The sequence below is a fragment of the Nematolebias whitei genome, chromosome 6, assembly GCF_014905685.2.
Source record: "Nematolebias whitei isolate Nwh7 chromosome 6, NemWhi1, whole genome shotgun sequence".
NCBI classification, from domain to species: domain Eukaryota; kingdom Metazoa; phylum Chordata; class Actinopteri; order Cyprinodontiformes; family Rivulidae; genus Nematolebias; species Nematolebias whitei.
The window spans coordinates 37166693-37191815 of NC_056503.1; the positions used below are offsets into that span (position 1 = coordinate 37166693).

The 25123-nt window shown below is 37.5% G+C and overlaps 1 protein-coding gene across 1 annotated transcript in view; it reads right to left on the bottom strand.

Moving 5' to 3' along the window:
- Positions 1 to 25123, bottom strand: part of dph1 (diphthamide biosynthesis 1) — an 84040-nt gene that overhangs the window by 5813 nt on the left and 53104 nt on the right. Inside the window, exons 6-9 of the mRNA XM_037678247.1 lie at positions 23907 to 24028; positions 20781 to 20849; positions 19734 to 19890; positions 15009 to 15109 (exon numbers count right to left, since the gene is read on the bottom strand). Of these exons, the coding sequence (XP_037534175.1) occupies positions 15009 to 15109; positions 19734 to 19890; positions 20781 to 20849; positions 23907 to 24028 (449 nt within the window). The remainder of the gene's footprint in view (positions 1 to 15008; positions 15110 to 19733; positions 19891 to 20780; positions 20850 to 23906; positions 24029 to 25123) is intronic.

Genomic DNA, 25123 nt, shown 5'->3' on the forward strand with positions numbered 1-25123 from the left:
CACACACACACACACACACACACATACACAAAGCCCAGAAGATGTCACAGGAGAGCAGCTAGCAGTAACATTATGAGAGTCAGAGAGATCTGCTAATGGGAGAGATTAGCATGTCCTTGGTCACAGCGACTGCAGTGGTGGGACTGATATCCACATCTTGCATCTTCAGTCTTCTCCTCAACACTTTGTTTCTCCTCCTCTGAACTGTCTCGTGTTGCCCTTCCACTAAAATCTAATTGTTCTACTTCTCCAGCGTCATGTTTGACACCAACTCTTGGTTTTACTTTCACCACCACATGAGAGGGTGGTAAAAAAATAAAAATAAGAGAAGACAGCAGAACTGTTGTCGTGGAGGAAAATTTGAAACAAAAAAACTTTGACTGACATATATTTAATAGATTTCTTTGCAAATATGTGATTGATTGCAGTTTCACAGTTGGCGTTCAGTTAGCAAAAATAATCCTTGAAAATAAACCAGAACAAAAAATATATATTTTACTCTAATTTTATTATTTCAAACATACCATTTTTAAAGCTGAAGTATTTAAAAATAAAAAATAAAATAATAATAATTTCTTCATGTTTAAAGAGCCAGGCTGTTGAACATTTTTAAGAAGCCTTGTGTAATGACGTTTCCAGACATTCGGGAAGGTTTTAAACATTTCCCAGCTTTAAAAAAAGTTTCCTCAAGTTCATGGGCCGAATTGCACTGCTTTCTTTGTCTATACACCTAACAGACGTCCTTGAGAAAATCAATTTTAAAATGGCTCTTTAAGAACTTTAAGAGCTGCCCTTCACAAAGAAACTATTTGTTTCATTTCAGTAGTTGCATCGATAAAACATTACAAAGACCGTTTTATTGTAGAAACAGTTTTAAAACCTCTAGACAACTCTTGAGAAACCTTTTTTCTTCTTATCGCTGGTTCATATCTTTTTTTAAAGTCTTTTTATCACACCTCAATATCTGCATTAAGCATTTAAACAAACAATAATATTATTTAAAGATGCTATTTTACTTTGACATAACAAAAAAAAAAAAATCATTACAGGACTTGTACTTGTAATAGAGTTAATTCTACACTGCCGACTTGATCCTTTTTTTTTAATAAATAACCGGAGTCCTTAGCTGCTCTTTGAACCACCCAGCAAACCTAAAAGAAATGTTAAACTTCAAGAAAAGTTGCAATTATTAGTTTTGACTGAATTTCTAGAAAACATTTTAATTTTAACATCAAATTTCATGCTCAATAATCCAGGTAAAAAATCCAACAAAGTTAATCAGTTCCTCTGGACGGTTTCTTTTTGTTGAAACATTTCGTCTTTCATCCAAAAGACTTCATGAGTCCGAGGAGCCACAACAAACTCAGTCCCATAAGTAGTTGAACCACTTTGGCCATGGCTGCCTCAGATGAGTCGGCGGGGGAGAGGGTGGACTCCAGAAACCATCTTATCATAATCAAACTGGTTGAGTTTGTTGTGGCTGCTGTAGTGGACAAAACGATGTGGATCAGTGTTCCCCAGGGAACAACCATACACATTGGTGATTTGACGCTCTATCACCTCGATCCGGAACGATGGGACGCGACTCTGGATGACTCAGAGTACCTGGGAAATATGTCTATAGACATAGATCCAGAGACTCTGGGAAGGATCCGTTTTGAAGGCACCCAAGTCGTCGACGTGGAACCAATAAACCGAGTTCTCAAGTCCCTCAGGTCCACAACTAAGAACCCGATCCAACCAATTACCTATGCGTGGTCGAGCGCGGACACATTAATCATAGCCCTGCTAATGACGATAACCCTCGTATTGTGTGGGATACTCGCATCCCTGTTCCGGGGCCAAACGTCACTCCGAGTCGACGTGGATCGCCATGCAGCGCACCTCGATATGATTATGCCTCGCGTAAGCGGGTCCGCAAAGAAGCCACTCACACGGGACAGCGCGACTGAAACTGACAACCAGGGTGAGGAGAAGCAGTGAAACGATGTTTCTAGATGCTTAGTCACTACTCTTGTCGGTGTTGAAACGTTGTTGAATTGGTTTTGGTTGTTTCTGAGGTAAGAATGAATCTTGTGTGTAAGTTAAGTTAGAGACTAAGAGGCCTTTAACCATGCCAACATGAAGTTCATTCGCTAAATTGCAATCCTTGCGGAGTCAATGTATATTATTGTTACCTTAAGTACCATAATCTACATTGATCTCACATCGCTTAAGCCGAACCTACTCGAACAATTCTATTCGGGGGGATAGCTAATTCTTTTTGATAAGTCTCGCCATAGACTTCCAAAACGTTTATGGGGAAACCAAACACCCAATCTCAAGTCGTTCGTCTAAAAGACAACAGACATTTGAACCAAACTATATTTTGCCATGTAAAGCTAACTTAACCCAAGTTAGAAATGGAAAAGTAGTTTGGAACCCTTTTCTATAGGCTTAAACCCCTGTAGTTACCGCTTTTCAGCATGCTCCACCCCTTAACTGGTAGTCGTAGCTGTTCCCAACCATAATAGCTTACACACCAGGTGCATATAGTTTAAGGCCTTATGTAAAATCACCTTCATAAGCCCACCTTAAACCACATAATTGCATGACACATTTGAACCAGAACGACACAGGCTGGACGTCGCTGGAGACAACCTTCGCTGGAGGCGACCTGCAATCCTGACGTTGGTCTCCACTCTTCATCCAGTGGCCGCTTCTTCAGTTCAACCCAAGGGTACCCCTCTGTATGCTGATTAATCAACACTTCCAATCGTTGTGGATTTACCATTGTGGATTATATGACTTTTTCCAATGGATTACAGACTCTGTTTCCAAGGGGTTAAAGCATTGCTACAATGGAATTATCGAGACGATATGGGATTATAATCAACACAATGGAATTACCAAGAACATTGTGGAATTACCTTGACTTTTGTTTTCCTTGCTGGATTACTCTTGACTCTTGTTTTCCTTGCTGGATTACTCTTGACTCTTGTTTCTTTGCTGGATTACATCAAGCTTCAAGGACAATCGAAGGCGTAAGTCCATAGTTGGAATTCATCTCCATGGACAGGCGATGATTTCCAAAGGGGGGACTGTAGTGGACTAGGCCCATGTCAAAAACTAAGTCTAAGGTCAAAACTCTTGACCTTTAGAACCTTGTGGGACAGGAACTGTCATTTCATTCATTTGAACTCAGAAATACAGGTTCACCCATCCTGAGACTTTCTTTCTTGAAGATTCAAGTGAAAAGAACACTCTCTTTTTATTATCATTACTATTTTACAAATATTGATAATCAAAGTGTCTTAGTTCAAACCATTTTAGATGTTGCAGTGCACTAATCAATTTTATTAACTGAGTAATGATTTTTATTCTCATGTCAAAGCTGTTACAGAATAATTATGCATTTTCTGATTTCTGCCTTTGAGTGAGCAAGTGTGCGTTTCCAAGGTTGGAGTCAAACGAAAAACAAGTTGTTGAACGAACTGTCATGTTTTTAGAATCCTCTCAGATGTAAATAGAGAAGTTTTAGCACCTGTTTCTGAAACGCGCCAAAACAAAACTCTCTCTGTCTGTGAGAACATTTCTGATCTGTTTCATAACAATTCTCGCTGTCTCTAACCTCTTACGTCACAAAACACACCCCGTCTGGTCGTTTCTGACCAATGAACAAATCCCAAAAGTGAACCGGGAAACAGCTCTTTAAAATGTCAGTACTTCCTGGTCTACTCGGTCTTGGTTCTGTTGAAGTTCTGATGGAGTGCTGTTGGAGTTCTGCTGGATACACAGTCCAACCAGTTCTGTGAGAGACGGGATGATCCTGACAACAGAGCTCTTCCGAGTTCCATGGGATTATAACATTTTCCACTGAGGTGAATATGTGTCGAACAGAGCCTCGCCATTACTTCGGACGAGTAACAGCATCCTACTGAGACGCTGAAAGGGTGCGTTAAACGGAATCTCACCTGAGACATCTCCAGGTAAAGGAGCCGATTTCATCACCTAAGTGTACTGTAAGGAAAAGCTGAAGAAAGCCGGAGAGTGTCGATTCTGGTGAACACATTTCTCCCCACACCATCTTACTCCCTCTAAACTTCTTTCCATCTTTAAACTTTTCTATCAAGTAGAAATTCTTCCAGATATTTTAGAAATGTCTGTGTAAAATGCTCACCCACATTCATGTGGGTAAAAGATCATAACTGTACAGTTTTCATAAATGTCTGTGGTGAAGCAACGGAAAAATCATGGCCGTATGATTTTTCCTGATTGATTGCTTATGTTGTTATTTTCATAATTTGCCAAATTAATGTAAATGTTTGATGTTAAATTTTGATTCTGTAAATAAATGACCGCATTCATTTTGATGGGTCAAATATAAATGACGTCTCACGTTTGCATTTCCTTAAATTCAATGCACGTTTTATTCAGTCCAGAAAAATGAGGAATCCGTGTTAAATGATGAATATATCTGAGCATCTGTTCATCTACAGCAAAAAGGAAAACTTTTTGAAGACAATTTTGTGGTGTCATAAGACAAAAACTGGAGGTTTTCTAATGTAAAAAAAAAAAAGTTATTTAACGTCAAAAACACCAGACAGACCAACATGGTGATGGACAGTGGGTACAGTAACTATGTCAATGTAAATGGCATTAGAAGAATTAAAATAAAAGGACTGCATATAGGAACATTATACACCCACTGACAAACTATAAAACAGCAATCTATAGCAAAGACCTTGTACAACCACTGACTTTAATTTGTGACCTTAAGAGCTAGGGTGGTGAAACGGTTACACAACACCCTGATTAGTGGTGGGACGAATGTGTATCAAATTTTATTAAATTATCTTAAGCAGACCAGAACTCATGGTTCGGACAAGGAAATACCTTATTTTAACTTTAACCCTGATTTGCGACCTTGACCTTGGAGCTGGGGTGGCGATGTACATGACACTCCATATAGTGTTGATGCATATGTGTCTGAAGTTTCATCAAATTATGGTGAGTGGATCAGAAGTGATGGTCTGGACAAGACTAAGTTTATGAACATATGTATGGACAGATTATCGTAATACGTATTGACTTGACAAGCGTATAAAAATACTGGAAAAGATTCTGTGGATAAGCATCAAAGCATTGGTAGAAAACAGAGCCACATCATTTTCAACAAGATGATGCTGAAAAGGCCTTAAGCCATTAGTAGTGACGAAATGACTGATAGAAAACAAGCCCAAGATGTTGGTGACTTTGTGAAAGTCCAGGATCTTCTCCAGTATCTGGAAGGAAGAGCCAGCCAGAGGGGAGAAACCCTTCAAAATGAGTGGTTCTAAATTCCTCCAACACAAATCAGGTTATATTTCAATGAACTGTCAGATTGCTGTCAGAACAAGTGAAAGATTTGGTCTTTAGTTTTGCACAAAGCAGCTTCGAAAAGCAAAAGAACAAAAACATTAAAAAATATATATATATCATTAACACCTCAACCCCAATGCGTTTCTGTAGGTATTTTGACTTCCTTTTTGTTTAAAAAAAATAGTTATTTATTTATTGTATTTATTTATAAGAAAAGCAAACGATGGTGCACTTTTTTAAATTTTTACTATGAGTATTTACATAAACATGTAATTGAGAGCTTAATTTTATCTGTGTACAACATGCTTTTCTTTTGTACTAATGTGCACATGTTAACAATAAGAAGAGGAGGTGATTAATGAGCAAAGTCTCCTGAATAAATCCGATTAGCTCCGAGTGAATGGTGTGAGAGGAACGTAAGACAAGGAGCATGAAAAGGCAGAAGATCATTTCAGAGGGGCAGAAAGCTGACTGATGCAAGCGGGAGGGTCTGTGGGACTTCAAGTGTTCACAAACAGACTTTTTGAATGATGTATTTCAATAAAACAACAGCTATGATTTAAAAAAAACTGCACGGAATAGTTTTTTTTTTAGACGCTATGAACATTTTTTGCCAGGACCTTATGGTACAATGAAGTGCAGGGAAACACAGAGAGCTGTAGTAACAAAACACAGGGAAGTGTAAAAAAAAAAAAAAAAAGAGGAGGTTCACTTTAGTCTCAACTAGTCTCATGCTACAGCTTAACTTTTAAATAAAAAATTATTTAGTGATAAGGACTTTAATGGAAAAATGTCGAACTCTTGTTTACTTCAGCAGACAGTTAAACCTTTCAACACAAAGACACACAGAGGGATGAGAGGAGTGGAACTCAGGTTTGGTGAGCTCCATACTGTGATATATAAAAGGTAAAAACCATGTGACATTTTCAGCTGCTATGCTATGTGAGCGTGAGCCTGGCCACACTGCATTACCTGCTGTGGACCATTACACCCCAGCACTCTGTGGAGGACCTCCACCTGCATGACTCTGCTTCATTTAGACTCAGTCTTGAACCAGTGAAAGGAATAAAACTAACCTTTTAGAACTGAACAAAGAATAATGTCTTCATATAGATAGATATAAAATCATTTATTTTAATTAGGGATCAAAAATAAATACATTTATATAGAAAAATCAGATGAGAAAGTATGCTTAGGCACAATAACAAATTTTGCTGGGCGATTAATTGTCTCAGAAATTATTTCGATAAACGATAATGTTGTTTGAAATTTGACAATAAATAGTAATTACTGTCAACTTTAAGGATAAATGTTTAATTTGTTTTGTATGTACATTAGTACCTTTTTTCAACCACCGGATGGAAATGTAAGACTAAACTGAAAGATGGATAGTGAGGGAGCGATCAGCGTGTCTAAGAAAAATGGGAGAGAGGTCCCTTGACATGACATGGGCTGTATCTCTTCAGTAGATTAGCTTCTCAGCTTATCTGCTTTTAACGATCCAAAAACATGATTTTGGATGTTTAAATGGCTTTTAAAGAGAAAGGGAGAGGTCAGTGAAGAACACTGTAGTTGAGCCTTTTGTCATCCAGTGCCTTCAGTAGAAAGAAAAAGACACGAAGAAACGATAAAACCGATAAATGAAAATGAGAGTGATAATTTTCGTTTATCATATGAATAATTGATTTATTGTTATTGCAACAGGCCTAAGTACGCTGTGCAACATCTGTCAGCTTAGATTAAGTGTGTGTGGTAATATGTGTACAGTTGTTTCAAACCTGCTCGGGGACAGCGTAATTATACACTTAAGGCCATATGTTAATGGTGTTTCTCTTTTAAAAGTAAAGTATGTGAGTGTTTATTGACGGAGAAAGCCTGGATGTGCGTTTAGTGCCATGTGCTGCGTCTGCCAATGCTGGGCTGCTGCACATACTGCTTCATCGCGCCATCTAACTTTTTATCTTTTCTTTCTCAATGTGTCCATTTGTCTCGCACACTGCATGTCAACAGTTTAAAATCAACTGTGCGTTAATAGAGAATGCATGTGTTCCTACAAACTATTTTAAGGCCGTCAGGGAAGAAAAACTCACCATAAAAAAAAAAACATTTTGCACAAGTCTGTAGCAGAAAGGTGTTGGCTCAACCTTGTGAATTATTGGGGCCGACCGTTCACGAACCTTTGTTAAAGAAATTTCATAAAACATGAGCAGATCAGAAATTATGGGCGGGGAAGGAGAAAGTTTAACCCCTCTGCTTTTAAACAGTCGTATAACAGAGTAATTACCATTCAACATATCAAATACTGAAAGTGGAAAAAATTATGTTTTATGTAGGACTGGACAACAATTTGATATCAATATGTGTCACAATATACTTTTATTCAATAACGGTGATATGAGTTTTAAGCACGTTGTCGATATTTCAATATGATTACAGCGGCCGCTTCAGTTTCAACCCAAACAGAAAAAGACGCGACACAACAAGGTAAGTGCGTGGTGACGTAGATGTTACGCAGAGCTCAAGTCCAGAAGGTGTTAGTGGTAGCAGACTAGGCTAGGCTAATCTCCAACGCGCGTTAAGTTTTCACTTTAAAATGAGTAACCATGACAGTCACAAGCGAAGAGAAAGCAGACAACATAAATGATAAGAGAGGAAAAACTAATTTGGCGGTGTGGAAGTGGTTCGGCTATCTACGATCCGATAAACTGCAGGTTTCAGTGTGCTGCAAAATGTGACGGACAGTCGTTCCAACTAGCGGTGGGAACACATCTAACTTGTTCCATGTTTCCACTCTGTAGGATATGCTGAGAGTCAGAAGATGAAGCACAATAAAAGTCTGAGCCAACGTGTCCCTGAAACAACATCCCAAGATGTATCAAAGGAGAAACCCATGCAACAAATGGCTAAAACAAGATGAATTAATTTTAATGAGAATTTTATGTTTATTTGACGGTGATTTCAAAATTTTTGAAGGCTAAATACAAATAAAAGGTGAACATTAATTTATTTGTACAGCTTGTACAGTTTTTGAGGCTTTAATTTTGTTTATATCGATATCGAATTATAGTGTTATCGGCCGAAATTAAGAAATATATCGTGATAAAAGTTTTGACCAAATCGTCCAGCCCTAGTTTTATGTACTCTTGTGCTAGAATCGAAATGAGCGTAAAAAATAGTTTATGCTGCATCACCTCTTCTTTTAACATCCCTTATGAACACTTAAGAACTGGGATGACAAGTTGTTGGGAGCTGTGAAACAGGACTTCTGTCATATTCCTACTTGACAGATTTGGACTTGCTCAATGTTGTGGCAAAAAAAAAAAAAAAACCATTAAGTGAGACCTGAGAAAAAAACAAACAAAAAAAAAAACAACTTCTAGTAGTTTTCTAATTTTTATATTGAGCAAAAAAAGCATTTGCGATAGTTCCTATAACCAGAGCCTGACAGCAGAAAATAATGGTAAGGACAAAGAGAACATTTTAAACATTCACAGCTGCTTATGAACTCCACTGTCAAACAAAGGCACCCTTGACGTGGCAGCAGAACATTTAATTTTTATTTCAGCTCAGGTGCATTTAATAAAGATATGTTACCTCCGCTTTCTGCCACGCCCACTTCTCCGCCGCAATCACGCCCACGCTTATCACTTGTCCGCTCTATATAACAGCTCTGTCCACGCCAAGTCTCTGCCAGATTATTGAACACTTTTTGCCAGTAGATGTCCAGCATTTATTCAAAGTCCATGCCTGACTCCCTTGTCATGACCTCATGCCTGTTTCCTGGATTCTCCACCTTGTCTGATTAGTTCTGCTCGTCTGATTCTGGTAACTACGACTTCTTTCTGCCCATCGGTTTTTGGATTAAGGATTATCTGGATTTGTTCTCTGACCTCGGCTTCTTCGTGTACGACCCTTGTTTCACCACTTGGACCATGATTAAAGCTTGCCTCTCTATCGGATCTGCTCTCAGCGTTAAAGACCTCTCTCTCCAACTGCTTGCCCACCACTTATGGTGACATCACTACCACCACTAACACCGCTTCTCCTAGCTCTGGGAGCTGACTCTGCATCTCGCCTAACTACCCTCACCTGTCTGAAAAGGTTAGTGGCTATCTCCTGCTATTAAGCACATTCTCTGAGGCCTACAGCCTACTAACAGTGTTCTCTCTCCAGACCAGTTTCTGTGAGAGGATCCAGACTCCCACCAGCAGCCTTAACACAATAAACTAGTTAAAACGTTCTTGGTGTCCGGCTGAACTTTTGAATCCAAAACTTGGGTCTTGTCAACCTCATCATCTTATTTTACATTTATACCATATAGTTTGTGGAGTCCATTGTCACATTTTTGGTTTCGATCAAACCTTCACAGTGATTATAAGGCCAGTTTAGTTGGCTCCCTGTCAAGTCCACAATTGAATTCAAAATCTTACTTCTAACCTACAAAGCACTCAACAACCTAGCTCCATCTTATAATACAGTTTCCCAACAGAGCACTTCGCTTTCAGACTGCAGGCTTACTTGCGGTTCCTAGGGTTTCCAAAAGCAAAATGGGAGGAAGATCTTTCAGTTATCAGGCTCCTCTCTTGTGGAACCAACTTCCAGTTTCTATCCGTAAGATTGACACATTGTGCAGTTTTAAGACTGGGTTTTTGATAAATCCTACAGTTAGGGTTGGCTTGTTATGCTGCCATAGGCTTAGACTACTGGAGGACAAACTGACCTCATTTCCTAAAATGAATTGCTAAAATTGAATAGTTTTCCTTTGATACTATTTCTATCTTAACATGATTCTTGACCTGCCATTGTGTATCTGTTCCTACCAAACCCAGCCAGTTGAAGCAGATAGCCACTTCTCCTGAGCCTGGTTCTGCTAAAGGTTTCTTCCTCATGAGGGAGTTTTTCCTTTCCACTGTTGCCTTCATGCTTGCTCAAGATGAGAGTTCTTTGATGGAGTTAAATTCAAAGCAGTCTGCTCCTCAGATAAATAGTGGTATCTTATTATTTTTACAAATGAATGTTTCTGTTCAGTGCCCTGAGACAACTTCTGTTGTGACTTGGTGCTATATAAATAAACTGAACAGTGTAGCATGAATGGCAGCCCATATGTTTCATTTGGTAATAACGTTGCATTCACGTGTAGATAATCTGAATTTACTCTAATACAACTCCACACCATCAAAACCTGTACATATATTTACAATAAAATAAATTAATAACAAAAACAAAACACAAAAGTCTTTGCTTCTATATGTGATGCCATTTTTGTAATGTTGTCTGGTAAATATCTGGTTTAGATACTTTGCAAACAATGTATTGCGTTTTTACCTCCTGCAGCATCCAAACTTTGTTTAAAGTTTGATTCGTATTTTGGGTTTTCATTTGTATTCAACAGCTTTTGCTTTCTTTACATCAAGGCCATACTTGCTACTGAAGCAGATCATGTTGAAAAGCTTTTTGTCTGTAATGAGGGTTTGTTTTGGTTGGGCGAATCGTGCCTGAATTACATAATTTTAGAGTTGCACTCACACATTCGTTTGAAAAAGCAACAAAAAGGCAAAAACAAAGAAGAGAATCGCTCTCACCACAAACACATGCTTTGAGACGGCCCCCTCAACTATCTCTGCATCTTTCTATCTCTCGTTCACTCTCTCTCAGACCTTCTGTCCCCATCTCACCCACTCCTCCCTCACACATCACACCTCTCATTACTCCACAGTGAGAGGCCAATCCGAAGGAGGAGAGTGCCAGTGCTTGTGTGATTGGAGCTGTTGCAAATCAATGCCTCGCTGACCGCTTGTCCATCTTCAGCTCTGCTCTTGTGACTGGAAGTCAGATAAATCAGACAAACTGAGACTTGGGAGTATGAGTCCTTGATATTTTGTTGAAAAAACCTGAGAAATTTAGTTCTAAAGATAGCAATGTTGGGCCAGATTACACTGCTAAGTGGTGGGGAATATTTCAGTGCCTCCTGTCATTCTAAAACATATTATGTGAAAGAATAAAAACAATAAAGTCAAATGGATTCACACATTATTTGGTTTTAGAAAATACATTTATACTGGCATTATCATCATTGTCATCTAGGGGATCCTGGGTCATATATGAACTGCAAACTCAACCTTTCTGGGCCACAAAGCATCAAAATACAGTATGAATAAATTGTGCAAAATCTATTATGGAGCTAAGGTCCAGCTCAGGACAGGCAATGACAATGCCTTTGCTAATCAAGGAGCTCAGTTACAGCATATGGTCAATGTTGTCTGAAAAAGAGTAATAAAATAACATGCAGCAGCCGAAGCTCTAAAAGGTGTTGGTGTCCTTGCTTCCTGAACTGTATGTGGTGAGAAATGAACTCCTGAACTGGGGAGTTGTAAAAAGCATGGAATCTTGCACCAGTAGGTGCTAGACTGAGCTGACAAGTTTAAATGAGTATCCTGAGCAAATATGCCACGAGTGAGCTGAGCAATAATTTACAGTGGTATCAGCCATTGTTGTAAAGGTAGATGTCTGTGAAGTTATTTTGTAAGTGGAGCAGGAGTACACTAGAGCCCGATCGATCTATCGGTAGGGCTGATAATTTAGGCCAATATAGGTGTTTGGGGACCTATTGGTATTGGTGATAATTGTTCCATTATGCACCAATTTAAGTCCTTCTAATTTCCACCCCTAAAATGCTGGGAACCAACCATAATTGTACAATGCATCCAGCAGAGGATGCATGAAGACTACTTTCAAGTCATTGTCATTCACTTAAGTTTCACTTTCACGTTCAGCACAGACTAAAACAGACTATACTTATATAGCATTTTCTATCTTATCATGACACTCAAAGTGCTTTACACTACAATCTGTGTCCTCATTTACCCATTCATACAGCACTCTACTAGATCTCTACAAAGCTAATAGAACAAATCATTCTAAAGAGACTAATCAGTCTTTTTGATCACATTCATACACCGATGGGACACACATCAGAGGCAATGAAGGGTTCAGTGTCTTGCCCAGAGACACTTGGGCAGTGACTGCTGGTGGATTCAAACCCCCAACTCTTGCATTGGAGGACGACTGCTCTAATCACGCAGCCACAGACTAAGCAGGGAGCAATACTGTTTAGGGTATTTTGCTGAACAGATCACAGTAAGCTTATTGAAACTATCTGTAAATTAAAATAAAAATCAACAATAATAAATTATCTTCAATCCTCCAACCCACTTGTCATTAGCTACGTGCCTCTCAAGTTAACAAGCTAACTTTTTAGATAACCTAGCATAGGATATTGCCTTGTAAAACTTTATCCAGAACAATAAATATAACGTAGCGGTAAATATATATCAATGCTAGTAACGTTATATTTGTCGTCCTCAAAAAAGAACAAAGAAGAAAAAAGAGCACTGCTGCAGTCAATACTAATTAGACCTTCATCATACGGGACTGACTGTTTAAACAATGAAGAGGGAAGGGTATTTCTTTGTTTAATTTATATTTATGTAACACACTTGATAACTTTATGGTGAAAAGTGGAGGATAGAAAATGTGAATGCACTTTAGGAAGACTTTTTTTATGACTAGTGCACAACTTGTAAATCTACTGTGGGACTACCTATAGCATGGATCTGATTTGCTTAGTTTCATGGTTGCTAACAGCCACGCTAAATAAACAAGCCCTGCTCCACTTGCTGTTTTCTTAGATTCTTGGGGACGGACAAAGCCCAAATATTTTCAGCCATTATATCGGTTATCAGTGGCTGTCTTCCTCTCTCAGTATCTGTATCGTCGATAGCTAAAATTTCCATATCGGTCAGGCTCTAGAGTAAACAACAATTATGTCATCTATTTGAATATTCCAGTAATTCAAAGCTTTCTTTTTATTCTTATTAATTTTAATTTACAACACTTTACAATTGAAAACATAAAAAAATGTAAAAATAAATTTGTGGCAGCAAAATTTGAAAAATTAATAACAAAACAATCAGGTCCTAGCTATGACTGGCTCCTATACCGTCTACTTAGCACAACTCTGGCCTATAACCATATTTTGTCAATTGTAGGGGTTATATCCCCTACAATAAATGATAAAACAAACCCACTTGAAATCATCTTAATAAAAAAAAGTTATAACAAGTAGGGCTCTTTTTTTTTTTTTTACTTCCTACTTCTTACTATACTTGCATTGAATGCAAAAGTAGATCAGTAATCACTTCAGTGAATTATTCATGTTGAAAAAAATCCACTTTATTTGCATTCTGTTTTTCAAGCAGGAGAAAATGTATGACATATTCAAGATGAATTATGCTGAAATCTCACCAAGATCTGAATGTCAATATTGCTTATGAAGCATTAGGCTTGAGAACACTGTTTGTCAGCGGGGTTATAGCATGCACCCGCAAACTGTGCTGACTCCTCAATTACGTGTACAATGACGCTTACAGAATACATCAAAATGCTGCTGATTGACTACTTGTTCCTCATCACAACTGTTCTGTAGGGAAATGACACTGAATATAAACTACTTATGTCAAAAATGCATTGTGCAAACATACACACATGTCGTTTAAAATTTGCATTTAAAAGAAAAATTCAAGTACCTTAATCTTTACAATATGGTCAAAAACTTTAAAAGCTCAAATTTAAAGACAGAACTCCATTTTAGTTGACTTTTTGATAAATTAATTCCAACAAAAAGGTGTATTGATTAAACGGACGATTGGTCAGAATCAAAGGCCTGCAAAACGGAAATATATTTTAAGGTTTAGATGCACCAGTCTAAACCAGGAGCTTGTTTTATGAGTGAAAATTCCATTTGTGTGGAGCTTGGAGACATGTTACATCCTCAAAATTCAAGAAACCCACAGAGCTCATTATATTACCTAATCAAAAAAGGTGTGAAGATATTGACTTTTTTTTCCCATAAATTGAAATTGCGCACCACAGCATGCAAAAACTGCTAAATAGAATGTATGAGAAGTTTTCACAGCTTTGCAGTCAGTCCTTTTCTCTGCAGAAAGAAAACTTTAGCCTTGCACAAAAATGGTTTTATGCAATATCGTGTGGCTCAAAGGCAACAGAGTTGATCAGAAAAAAAAAAAGATCAATATCACTTTTTATTCCATAGTCTCAAGCTCAAACAAGCTGCAGCTAAAATCTAAATATTGCACTTGAGTTGTTCTTGACAGTCAATTCAATTCAATTTATTTATATAGCGCCAAATCACAACAAAGTTGTCTCAGGGCACTTTACAAGAACATTCACATACATAAAAGCCAATTCATGCAGTGAGAACACGAAAATAAAATATTTACTTCTGCAGGGCATATTTTCCTTTTAGTTTCATCTACTGTCACACAGTTCCAACTCAACGCCCCTTTTCACATTTGGAATATACTGTAAGACATTATTGGGTTCAAAAATCTGTTAAAAAAGAATCAATGTCTTTCAGATTCATACATTCTTTAGGGCATCTATTTTCATGTATCTTACAGCTTTGGTCAACAATATCTGTGACAAGACTCAGAACTAAATGTTACCAAGTCCCATCCTATAAGAATATGTTTAAGAAAGGTTATAGCTGACAAGAGCAGTGCCCGTAAGGTCAAAGGAAAAGATATAGGTAATTGAAATCCAAATGGAGACATGTATTAGTGTTTACATGTGTGCACTATAATACTTACGCATCTACATCTGGCATCAGGTCCAGCTTGCTGGGGAAAATCTCAGAGAGAAGCACTCGTGTGTAAGACTTGCCCAGAGACTGAATCCTTGACTCGAGGTGCTAAGAAGGGAAACAGGTCAAACAAAACACTAATGTAAAGGCTTTCAGAACGAAACAAGAGTGCCACATTATAAGCCGTTCGAAAAAATATTATACAGCAATCAATAGCAATGGTTCAGACAAGCAGACCTTGTATAAACTCTGACCTTGATTTGTGACCTTGATCTTGACACTGGGGCGATGAACAGGTAATGTAACACATTGTCTTGTGGTGGTACAAATTTGCATCAAGTTTGTTAAAATGATTTGAGCTGATCATAAGTTATGGTCAGAACAAGCAAAGACCTTGTTTTAACTTTGATATTGATTTGTGACCTTGACCTTGGAGCTAGGGTGATGAAAAGTGTACACAATACTCCTTCTGGTGATGATATTGGGATTACAGGAACAACTCTAAAATGGTTTAAATCATATCTATCTGATAGATTCCAGTTTGTAAATGTAAATAATAAATCTTCACACCAAAGATAGCCATGGAGTTCATCAGGGCTCAGTGCTTGGGCCAATACTCTTTACTTTATATATTCTTCCATTAGGTAAAATTATTAAACAGCAAGGGATCAATTTTCAGTTATGCTGATGACACACAAATATATTTGTCCATTAAACCCAATGAATCCAATCAGCTACTTAGACTACAAGCATGTCTTAAAGACATAAAAACCTGGATGACCCTTAATTTTCTCCTTTTGACCACAGACAAGACTGAGGTTTTGGTTTTTGGACCTGAGCACCTTAGGAATGAATTTTTCAGTCTTTCTCCCTCCTTAGATGGCATTAATCTGGCCCGTTCTAATGTTAAAAATCTTGGTGTTATTTTTGATCAGGACATGTCTTTTAACCCCCACATTAAAAACGTTATTAGAACTGCCTTCTTCCACCAGCGTAATATCACTAAAATTAGAAACATCTTATCTAAAAATGATGCAGAAAAACTGGTCCATGCATTTGTCAGGTCTAGACTGGACTATTGCAATGGTTTATTACCTTGGTGTCCAAATACTTCTTTAAAACGTTTTCAGTTGGGAAAAAAAATGTATGAAAATGAAAAAAATGTATGTGAAGTTTGTTAATTTATCTTGAGCAGATCAGAAGTTATGGGCTGTACAAGAGAAAGTTTACAGCATATATACATAATACATTTGCCTTCAACAGATGTATAACAAACCCTTTCTTAAACTTTGTTTAGGGTTTATCTATAATGCAAAGACATTGCAGTTGCACTTTGTTCAGAACCTTTTGTTTCTTAATGAATGCTGTAAGATACAATTTCCATTCACTTTCAAGTAATGTTATTGCATGTACTTGTGAAAATTACAAAACTATATATTTTAGTGTTAGATCTGTGCAACTATTACAGTAAGTTCTTAATGTATTTCTTTACATTTTCATACAGTTAAATGTTCCTCAAAAAACTGTTAAACATTTAAGCTCAAACAAAGAGGTTCAGTTATCTGCTACAAGTACAAGTGTTGTCTTTCATTATACCAGCCTGAAGAGATTTTATGTGTCCCTCATGGACTATGGGCTGAAGATGTTTAGGTATGGTTATGTAGGTTTTACAAGTGTTTTATAGCACTGTGGCGTCCATAACAAAGTGCATTTTCAATTAGATTGACAATAACATTGAAATCTGCTAAATAGGGCAACAATTGCTATCCTGGATATAGGTGAAGTAATCATTGATGTCAAGTTGTTTGTTCCTGAGTTAAGATAAACTGCTTTACATATTTATGTAATGGCTGAGTGGTTAGAGCAGTCATCCTCCAATGCGAGAGTTGGGGATTCGAATCCACCAGCAGTCACATGTTGAAGTGTCCCTGGGCAAGACACTGAACCCCTCATAGCCTCCGATGTGTGTCCCATTAGTGTAAGAATGTGGTCTAAAGCACTGATTAGTTTCATTTAGAATGATTTGTTCAATTAGCTTTGTAGAGATCTAGTAGAGTGCTGTATGAATGGGTAAATGAGGACACAGATTGTAGTGTAAAGTGCTTTGAGTACCTTGAAATAAGATAGAAAGGCGCTATATAAGTACAGTCCATTTACCATCCATTTGTATTTATGTTAAATAAATGATAGATATTTTGCATGATGCAAAGGAGGCTATGTGTAACATGACTAGAGACAAATGTGTGTCCATGTGTTAGATTTTGGGTTATTAACAGAAACGTGGATGTGTAAATACAACAATGGAGTGGAACCAACCCCATGTCGCAAATGTTTTCTCTTCAAACTGCTTAAAGTCCACGCTTAAATTTAATCCTAGCCTTAAGTAGTCCTTTAGCTGACACTCCAGCTTGAAAACTGTGATAAATACTTCTGGTAGCCTACAGTCCTATAACCTCACAGTTAACATCTTCAATCCACATTTTACGTTTTTTTTTCCCTGGGTTGTAAAGCTCCACTACAGAAGATGATAGATCACAAACCATAACACATTACATATTCTTTTATTGACACCCCTACGAGGACTTGTAAGAGGTTTGTTTTTAAAGGTAATCTCAGCAACAAACCTACTTCATTAAAACCTTGAGCTTTGAATCCTCAAATATGCATCCAATCATTTGCATAGTGACAACACACTGAGTAGTGTAGAAGAGAGAAGCACCTTCTCTGCCAAGTCCTCCAGGTAGTACTTATATTACACACAGGTGCAGCATGATTTATCGCAGTATATTGTTTATTTTGCTAGGTTGCCTTTTTCAGTTATGGTCATTGCGTTGCCTCAGTGGAGCATTTAAGTGTTGATTCTCACAATCACTTCACACTCATCAGTAAACAGCTACTTTGTGAGCTGGGGTACTTTTAGTTCACATAATTACACCATAAGCAAATATGCAATTTTGAACTCATAACATTGATATTTTGGCACTCTTTTTAAATATATATTATTATTTTCACCACATTGTCATTGCAGGATTATGGGAAACTAGTGCCTATCTCCAGAAGTCATTGGGTGAGTGGTGGGGTACACCCTGGACAGGTTGACAGTCCACCACAGAACTATTGTAGAAACAAATGAGCCAGACAACCATTCACTCTCTCACTCACACCTAGGGACAATTTAGAGTTACCAATCAGCCTAATATGCATGTTTTGGTCTGTGGGAGGAAACCAGAAAGCCAACACATGCATGGAGAGAACATGCAAACTCCACACAGAAAGGCTGTAGCTGAGTTTTAAACTTGCAACGTTCTTGCTATGATGGCCCTCAGCTGAATGCTGTTGCACCAATAAAACCTTCCTGTAGCCATCTGTATAGGAGCACTTGGCTTGAATTTTTGAGTTTTGAACAAGCGCCCACAAACAATACTGCCACATTTCAAATTAAGCCCCAGAAGGTTCTATACATAAAGAACTGAAACTAAAACAAACCCCATCCAATTCTCCCAGAGGACACAACTTTTTATGTACTTCTATAAACGTCACCTTTTCCAGTATAAAAAATGTACACGTGCTAACGAACTGAATTATTAATGTTCTTCAAATGCATTTCAAGTAATTCACTTAAACAACTCGAGAAAGGAATATATAACCAGGAATCAAGTTGCAGACAGTGTATTGGGTGGAATGATGGAGCAGATTTTCAGTCGTTCAGGACGACACATCTATTTAGAAATAGGACAGAACAATGATCAATCCTGGAGAGGAGCAAAGTACAGATAAAGCTGGCTCTCCTTTCCATCCTAAGGGTAAGTTACATCAGATGCCTCAAGCACAAACCCTGACAACAGGATTCATGTATCAATAAATTAATGTGTTCAGTAAGTTTAAGAAACTTTGATTTCCTACTGCCTCAGTGGGCAGTCGTCTGGGGTGTTATGAGTCCAGAAGGCAACCAAACCAAGAGAAGAAATCCCACAAATGTTTCTTAAGTGAGATAAAGGTAAAGGTTGCTGATATCCACTCTCCTAGGGAGGATTATGAGACATTTTTATGACTGTGTTCTTATCAGGGATAGTTCTGTTCTTTCATTTGTGAGGTTATCTGACACCACACTTCTTAATCTTGGCAGATCGCCATGGGAGAGCTGAGGAGTTTTTATTCAAATCTCCCTTTTAAATCCGTGCTCCTCTGCAACTACAAAATGAAACTTTTTTTTAATCTCTTGTTGACATTTTCACATCAATGCCAACTTTAATCCTTCAAGTCTTGATTTTTTACAAACAGAGGAGTACTTCAGTAAGCTTGAAACTTTGTATTAACTTAAAAATGCTGGTGAAGTGGGTTTGAATCAGTAACATTTAGGATTTGATTGATGTCCTTGCATTTAGCAACACCTTAACTGTGGTGGCATATAATTTAAATGGGACATACTTTTCACAACACTTTGAAATGTCTACATTAGATCATATTTGACTTTTGATATCAATGTGATAAGAGACGTTAATATTCCTTCCAAACACAGCAAGAAAATATGGAGGATTAGACCTTCTAGAGATATGTGGCTGCTTCATCCCAAATGTGGAATAACAAACTACTACGATGAACACTGCATGTACAATCAGTACCACATGTCATCAGATCACTTGTCAAAGCAACTCACACTGTACAGTATTACAAGCCATTGCACAAGAAGCCTCAGGACATGTGTATTGCTAAAATAGGTCTGCAAACTCACCTCTAGCACTTTGGGACTACCCTGTCTTCCTAGTGTGCCCAAGATCAAGCCCCATCTATGGGCTAGCCGAGCCTTGTCAATAGCCTGCAGCCTTAAAGCACGCATGGCCTCATGGTCAAAGTATTCCCTGGAGAACACCTTGCTGTAGGGGTCATATCTACAGACAAGCACAGACAGAAAATAGCTGAGACACACAAAAGTTTTGACATGAACATTAATAGCCATGTTATATCATGCACACTACCAAGCTGTTGTTAAGGTGTATATCTTGGGGGAGAAATGCAAAAGATGATAATAAATTCAATCATAGAGCACGATCAAGTACAACAGGAGATCTGGTACGTTAGGGCAGTGATTCCCTACCCTGGTCCCTGAGGAATACCACCCTGCATGTTCTAGCTGTTGCCTGCTTACACACCTGATTCAATGGTTTAATTAATTCCCCAAGTTCTGCTGAAGCCTGTTAATCACCAAATCATTCAAATCAGGTGTGTTAAAGCAGGGAAACAGCTAAAACATACAGGATGGTGTTCCTCAGGGGCCAGAGTTGGGAACCACTGCGTTAGGGAAACTGGGGTGTTTCTGAACATTTAATATTAATTTCTCTGATACAAGGGGTACACTTTAGATTAAAATCTTATTAGGATAGTAACCTGTGATCTGTACAACAGCACATATATAATGTGTTTTTACTAGACTGCAAACAAGCCCTCAGTCAAACTTTGATCTCAGCACATTCAAGAAGAATAAGGATGACTTAAAGTAATATTTTTAATTTAAAAACCATAAAAAAACTGCAAAACACACATATTATTAAAACATTATCTTAGTTATAAGGATAAAAAATAGTGTTAACCACATAGGAAACAGCTTATCTTTAACTTTGTGTGTTCAGACGTACACACATGTCATTAACATAATATTAAATACATTGAAATTATGGTGATTAAGTGATGCTAAGTCTAGAAACATCAGAAGTAAATAAAAATAAAAATCTAAACCAAAACAACATCTGACTAAAGTATGGTTCAGTTTTGATCATATTACCTGTAAGCAGGAATGTCTGGGTTTGCAATCATGATAGATTCCAAATGGAATCTTCCATCACCAAGATAACTATAAAAATACAAAATAGATATTAAAAACTTTTTTTTTTTTACATGAAATAAGGGGGGAAAAAAGAAGATTTTTTTTGGGATCAAGTCAAATTCAAACAACTGAAAACAAATAAAATCACCCTTGCATCAATTTGTATTACTATTTTTTTTTTTTTACTCTTCATCTTCACAGCCTCTAAAAACAAAACTAAAGTATTTGAACCCAGGATTTCGAGATGATTTATGGACTGGAATGTTTTTGGTGGAAGATTTTCAAGTCCATATAAGTTACAATGAGTATAAGAAGTAGTTTTTTATTTTTTTTATAATTTTTTTTTGTCTGAGGCAGCACAGGGTGATGGATCTTGGTGAATGGAGGAAGCAATTTTATTCACTATTACCTGCAATGGGGGAGCCAGGAGGTGGCCAATGGTAGCTTTGGCCACCATAGATTAATGTCGGGCTGCCTCAATCATTTAAGGAAACTATACTTCTAAGCAATATAAAATAAGATATATATATATATACACCTTTTACCTTATACATGTACCTTTTTTAAAACTGGAACAAGCCACTAACCTCACAAATTGGATTATTTTTGAGCAGATTGAATGAAAACACAGCTTGTTTGCCATACAGCTAACTAAAAATCTTGGCTTTGCCCAGACCCCATTTGTTGCATGTTTGTCTGAAAACACACCTGTTTCTCTGTATGTAATAAAATTGAATGATAGCACAAAATGAATTCAAGCATAGCCTGTGCTGTGTTGCTTTTCTTTGCTTAGGAACATCCCAGGCTCTCATATAATTACATCCCCAACAATAACCCTGCTGCACATTAGTTCTGTTGTCCTGAGCCATCGGTGGCCACGAGAGGCTCAGCTGTTCAATTCTACTGTTTCTTTCAGAGCTTTTGCTTTGTCATTACATTCACATATTGTTCTATTCTGAGAAAGAGCTCAAGCACAGGGCAGCACACAGAAACGGTCCACTGATCTCTTCTTTAAACTTGTTCCAGGGCCTTTCCAGCTCTTTAACTGGGCCTTTTCAGTGCTCCAAGATGAGCTTCAGTGACTGATACGCTGCCAGTATAACGCTCAAGCAATTCACAAAATACATTTATATACTTGTGCATATAGCATTTCTAATGCGCTTATATTTAACATAAACCAAAGTTAAAGATTAATAAATATTTATCAAAAATTATAAAAAAACTCAATTTATCACTGAGCTGACTCACCTGCACAAACCCCATCCCCCCACCCAGGCCTCCAGCTATGTACTCACTCCACCGAGGGTTTCAAGTAGGGAGAGTATTATGTGGGCGATAGGCCCAGGGTTCCTGTCAGGGTCCGAGTTTAGGCTTGGCAGTCAGGGTTTAGTTTACGGTCAAAGGGTGGGGTTAGGGGCAGGGTTTGTTTTAAAGACAAAGGTCAGAGGGTTAAGTTTAGAGAAAGAAAGGTGTCCTGGGTTAAGTTTAGGTCAGGGCTCTGGGTTAGGTGTAGCAGTCTGGGCTAGGTTTAGGGTATGGTTTGGTTTAGAGTCAGAGTGTTAGGTTTGGGTTTGGTTTAGTGTATATCTTCGATCTTTATATACTGTTTCTTTTTATACTTTATAATTTTGCTATATTTGGGTGTAACTGGAACCTTGAGTACACAATTTTGTTCCACCTCATGTACCACACGTGATGCAAAATGACAATAAAGAACACTAAACCTTAAAAAACATACTATTAAAAATGGGGTCAGTGTTAAGGATCTATGCTGCTTTGGTTATTGATAGTGACTTATCAGTCGTGTCATTAACGATTGTAATTCATTAAAGTATACAGAAACTTAGTTATAAGTGGGAAACATTTAATCTCTTAGAAAGCTTTCAGTGACGCTGCTGCAGCATAATAAAACACTTCATCAATTTGGTGCTTTAACAGATAGAGAGTTATGACCCATGTTAGGATGGCTTAAATCTCCACCCTGTCAATATGTTGCTCGTATGTATAATATAATCCTATTAGTATTGAATGTGTGGAAGAAAGGTGAAGAGGAAGGAACCGACTTCAGGCAAACCAATTGATTTTTCTCATCACCCTCCTACACGCCTCATGCACACATGACAGACAACATACATTAGATTAGCAGGTGAAACACACTAACTCTCACACCACTTTTGGCTCCACTTATGCATATGGCAAAGCTCTTTCGCATGTTGTTATTTTAATCTCATGCACTGGAAGTTTTAATTTGCATAGACTAATGCTAAATGACTAACAAACACAGGGGGAAATTCACCTCCGCATAATTAAATCAGGGGAATTACATTATCTCACTGCGTGTGACGAAACACAGGATTTGTCACATGTTGATCAACACGATCTGAGCATTATGTATTGAAACAAAACAGCTGCAAGGTTGTTTGCTGCATAGCCTCAATACTTTGTCAAATCACTCTCCTCCCTGCAACACTCTGAAAACTCTGAACTGTTTGGAGAATATGTGAAAACACAGAATAGATGTTCTTTTAGAGCACTGGCAACTACTGACTGCATATAGTATGCTCTTTTTTTCACAGGAAAGATTATAACTTAAAATAGACAATCAAACGAACTGCAACAAATTTCCAAACTGTTGTGTGTTGCACCATTTATCAGTTTTCACCTGCACATGTCACAGTAGGTGTCATAATTTGTAAAGCACTTCTTAAAAAACGTGGAAAATTTGGTAAGGATGTGGATTTCCTGCAGTTTGAAACAGCCAAAAGTGTCAAGCTATATCTAATTCAGTGATTTTTCACAGCAAGAAGGTATTTTTAGTCTCACTCTTCTAGATTAGCATCAGGCTTTTTCTGATTGCATATACCACACTGACAAAATTAGTACCATTTGACAACTATATTTCATGTGACTTCAGTATTGTGGTACAGGCATTGATTGAATAAATTGGATGGGTAAATTATGTACAGGAGTAAGTAATGGACACAATAACTGAGGTGGCAATGATTGATGAAACAATACTTGACGTCGTTTGCTATTTAAATTCAAAGGGTAGGCTGAAAATGGTAATAGAAAATTATCTCTTACATTATGGCATCAACATGGCGATCCAGATGTGGAGAAGTACACCCCAAAATTTCTCCAGGTGATAAAGGGCGACATTGGGGGACAATGACATCATACTCTGGCTTCAGAGCTGCACTCACAGCCTTCAACATAAACAAAAAGGGATAAAATACAAGGATTTTTTTTAACAGTTGGGGAAGTTCATTCAAAATGAGACAATTTCTCTAGCTGGAATATTTAAGGATGTGGGAGAAATAATGAACTTTTCTTTTAAAAAAAAACAAATAAATAAGCTGTTCATCTGTTTCTAAAAGGTACTGACAGTATAATCAGATTAGAGTCATTTATAAAATTCAGCCAACTCAAATGCATCTTTTCAACTTATTAGTACACATAAGTAGCAGAGCAGCAAAACATGATGAGCCTTCCACCATGCTTTACAATGGGAATGACATTCAGATGTTATATCTGTCAATAAGACACTGCCAAAAGTGGCAAAAAGCCTATGACCTTTTCAGAACTTGATGCATCAATGTATATTTATGTATTTTGTCAATTTCTATTGGCATTTATGTTGTTTTAAATTGTTTTTTTTTTCATTCAACCTTTATTTAGACAGGTAAATCCCAATGAGCCTCGAGGACTCATTTACAATAATGTTTTGACAAACGATATTTAGACAAGAACTCAGCTAAAAGAAATCAATAAATTAATGACTAGCAGTTTTATTTCTAAATGCAGACATTTCACTTATTTGAAGGTTGGTCATAAATTGTTGGTACCATTTCATAGCTTAGGTTATTAAAACAGCTGGTTATTAAAGCACTGAATTGCTGTTACAAATGCAAAGTAATGTTTAAGCCAGTTAGGGCTAGTAAATACAGCAGTTAAACACATTAAAATCCTTCTCTTACATATCTGCTGCATATTCCCCAGACTTTACTGTTTGTTCATTCCTTTGTGTGCTAATTGGTTTTTTAGAATCTAATCCTGATCTCGGTCATTATACACATTTTTTGTTTATTTTTATAATGGCAGATTTGATTAATGCACTGATGGTGGATTTACTGACAAACAGGGAACCTAAATGCCCACTTTCCAGAGAAAAAAGCTAATATTGCATTTCCAAGTTGTGGGCTTAAGCATAATACAAAGTATGTGTCTAATATTAAATAATAATACGAACAGTCAGTTAAGCAAAGCTTTTTCTACTCAGTGCAATGAGTTTAACAGAAACG